The 3,161-nt window shown below is 55.9% G+C and overlaps 1 protein-coding gene across 1 annotated transcript; it reads left to right on the top strand.

The window, feature by feature from the left end:
• Positions 1 to 375: 375 nt before the first annotated feature.
• On the top strand, positions 376 to 1,013 carry POSPLADRAFT_1098256 (hypothetical protein; the record flags this gene model as incomplete). The annotated part of the gene is made up of 2 exons (XM_024483164.1): positions 376 to 437; positions 584 to 1,013. Coding segments are annotated over 2 exons (492 nt in total), but the record flags the coding sequence as incomplete, so codon positions are not given.
• Between the last annotated feature and the right edge of the window lie 2,148 nt (positions 1,014 to 3,161).

Genomic DNA, 3,161 nt, shown 5'->3' with positions numbered 1-3,161 from the left:
TGGACCAGCTGTGCACGGACCAGTGCGCACAGCCTCCCCTAAACTTCCCCTGTATATAAAGCTGGCCTCTGCTGCCCTAGGGACCTCAGTTTCGACCTCTTGTCCCTAGGTCAGTAAGCCCCCATGTATTCTTACTTACCCTTTACTAACTAATACATTTCTTGTCCCTAGCCTTAGGTTTGAGCGTAAGCTCACCATCGCTTCGGTGAGACCCAGTCGAACGCCCCCAGTGTTTAGTTTTGCTCCTGTCGCTTGACCTCAAGTCGCGACATTAGGTCGAAACTCCCCAACGCTACCGGCGTTCCAGAAACCATTACACTCACTTCCCTCTCCCATAGGTCGGGTGGTGCGCACCCTCACTATACTTTACAATACTTAGATAGCCTACCATACATCGCCAACACTCGAGAAACAAACTCTTCAGTACCTGCGCTTCAGTGAGCGGTACTTGTCCTCACGGACACGTAGCCTTGGTTCCTGCTGCATAATAGTCAAAAGCAGTATTGGGCCCTATGTGAACTGCGAATCTCAGTGTCATCTCGGGCACCGTAGGTGTAAGCTAGATTAGCACGGCCTTTCATAGTACATGCACCTCCCCGTCCTCCCCCCCTCCATCATGGCTGCCTGTCAAGGCCAAGTTTACGCCTTCGATTCTCAGGACCTCGTCGACGTCTACATCCCAGACGGCCCTGAGACCATCATCCTCACCTGCGAGCAGCAGCCGTGCCCAAATCGGACACCCCGGTCGATCGAGCAAGATTTCCCACGTTACAAAGCGATCCGAAGAGCGCAACATCCGCTCGGTCCTCGAAGTACCCTCGCATCTCGATCTGCCTCGCGGCACTCTCGCCCTGTCTCCCCCAGCTCCCGCCTTCCCCAAACTGTCGCTGGTCCAAGTCAAGCGTGAGGAGATCTCCCTCCAGACCCTGCGCCAGAGCAAGAGCCTGAGGAGAGTGCGAGTGAAGAAGGAGTCTCGGAGTCCGAGTCTGCAGATTCTGCTCAGCCCGCCTCGCCGACAGCGCTCGCCCCCGCGTCAGCAGTCACTGACGTATGTGACCCCTCCTCCGGGCTTCCTCCAGCGCCTTCACCGCCGTCGCCGCCGCGAGGCCGCTCGCGCACTCGCTCCCCTCGTAGTCCGACCAGCGGAGGGCCACCACAGCCGCCTCCGCCCCCGCGCCGTCCTCCGTCCCCCCCGCCGCCGATAATGTCTTCACCCGCGACCGCCCCTGACAAGGAGACCCTGAAGCTTCTCCTCCCTCTCCGCTATGACGGCAAAACTGTCATCGAATGCGACAGGTTCCTGTCGCAACTCCGCATCTACTGGTTGATCAACACGTCGTTGACAACCATCGAACTCAAGGTGCAAGTTGCGCTGAGCCTGCTCGATGGTGATGCCCGCGCCTGGGCCACTCCATACTTCGCCCAACTCACATCGGTGCAGATGGGTGTACAAGGGGTCACAACCCCCTTCAGGAACGAAGCAGCCTTCACTGCCGCCTTCAAGGCTCACTTTGGCAATCTCAACGATGAGGCGGCGGCACAAGTAGAGCTGGCGAAGCTCTGCGCGGACAAGTCGGTCTGTGAAAAACGCACTGCTGCGGAGTTCTCCGTGCTGTTCAAGGGTCTGGCGGACCGTTCCGGGTATGGGGACCTGGAACTACGTGACAAGTACCTTAGCGGCATCCCCTCCCGCATCTACCGAAAGATCGAGCTCGAGACCTTCACCACGTGGCAAGAAGCTGAGAAGCGCGCCACGGAGGTCGAGCAGATCCTCGACATCAGCCGGGCCCATTGGCCCGAGCTGAATAACTTCTTCTCGGCTCGAGGTCAAGGACGCGGAGGGGCATGTGGTGGTGCACCCCAGTTGCACGCAGCTTCGGCCAGCATCAATGCGGCCATTGGAAAAGGAGACTTCCCTGGCAGTTGTTTTGGCTGCGGGAAGCAAGGGTACCGTCGTTTTGAGTGCCCCAATTGTAAGGACAAGCCTTACACAAAACGCGCCGACACACGGGCTACGGTTGCCTCGGGATCCACCCAGGCAGCGACAAGCGCCCCCGTCGCCTCACCCTCAGCAAGTATAAGTGCCGCTTCAGCAAAATCCGAGCAATCGGAGCTGGCGGACTTAATGGCACAGGTGAAGTCGATGCGCGAGGAGCTCGAACACTATCGAGCGATGAAGGAGGAGGGTTTTTGATCCGGTCTGCGCTTCGTGCCGCACGCGTCGGGCCACGAGTATCATCTTGTAATAAGTATAATGTATTGTCAACTGCTGAAACATTTATCTTTCCGTTCTATTCCTTGTATTACTAGCACCCATACTGGCGCCTGTCTCAGCGCTCACCCGCAGGTTGAACATTATGTAGCTTACATAATGGGGTCCGTGCGCACTTCGTGCCTGGTATCGTACCACTACGTTTCTTTCTTTACTAACACGACCACATAGACACAATGGTCCGTGCGCAGTCGGTACTTGTATAAGTAGTTGTACCATTAGTCGGTCGAACTCTAAGTTCGACCTGGTTATTCATTCAAGTCTCTGCTCCTCTTCGCTTGGGGTAGTGGTCATTCTCGACTTCCTCGCTCGATCTTCAGGACGACGCACTGTCCATAAGTCCTCGCTCGTCGTCTACGAGTCAGGCATCGATATAGGAGTATAGACCGTTGTATCAACTGCAATGGTGTACGAATTGGACCAGGGGTCCCAACACTTTCACATTCCAGTTCGACTTCAAGGAAAAAGACGGCACAAGGACGTAATCGCCATGGTGGACAGCGGAGCCACCACAAAGTTTATCAATAAGCGATTCATCACAGAAAATAGGGTGCAGACGCGGAAATTGAAAGAGCCAATCCCGCTATACAATATTGATGGCACCCTCAATAAAGACGGAAGCATCTCGAAAGTAGCCGTGCTACAGATGCAGATAGGAGAGCACGTCGAGAAGACAGTGTTTACGGTCATGGACATCGGTCCAGAAGATGTGATCGTTGGGTTGGATTGGCTACGCGAGCACAACCCCAAAATCAATTGGGAGGAAGGCTCCCTAAAGCTATCCCAATGCCCTGAAACGTGCAGTGACAGGAGGACTGGCCGGATGGAGCAAGCAGCGACTGCGCGTGACACGGGGGTCAGGCCCACGGTGCGCAGGTGTTCGCCGAAA

Source organism: Postia placenta, assembly GCF_002117355.1.
Source record: "Postia placenta MAD-698-R-SB12 unplaced genomic scaffold POSPLAscaffold_19, whole genome shotgun sequence".
NCBI lineage: Eukaryota > Fungi > Basidiomycota > Agaricomycetes > Polyporales > Adustoporiaceae > Rhodonia > Rhodonia placenta.
Note: the sequence above shows the minus strand (reverse complement) of the source record. Positions and strands in the feature narration are given on the sequence as shown.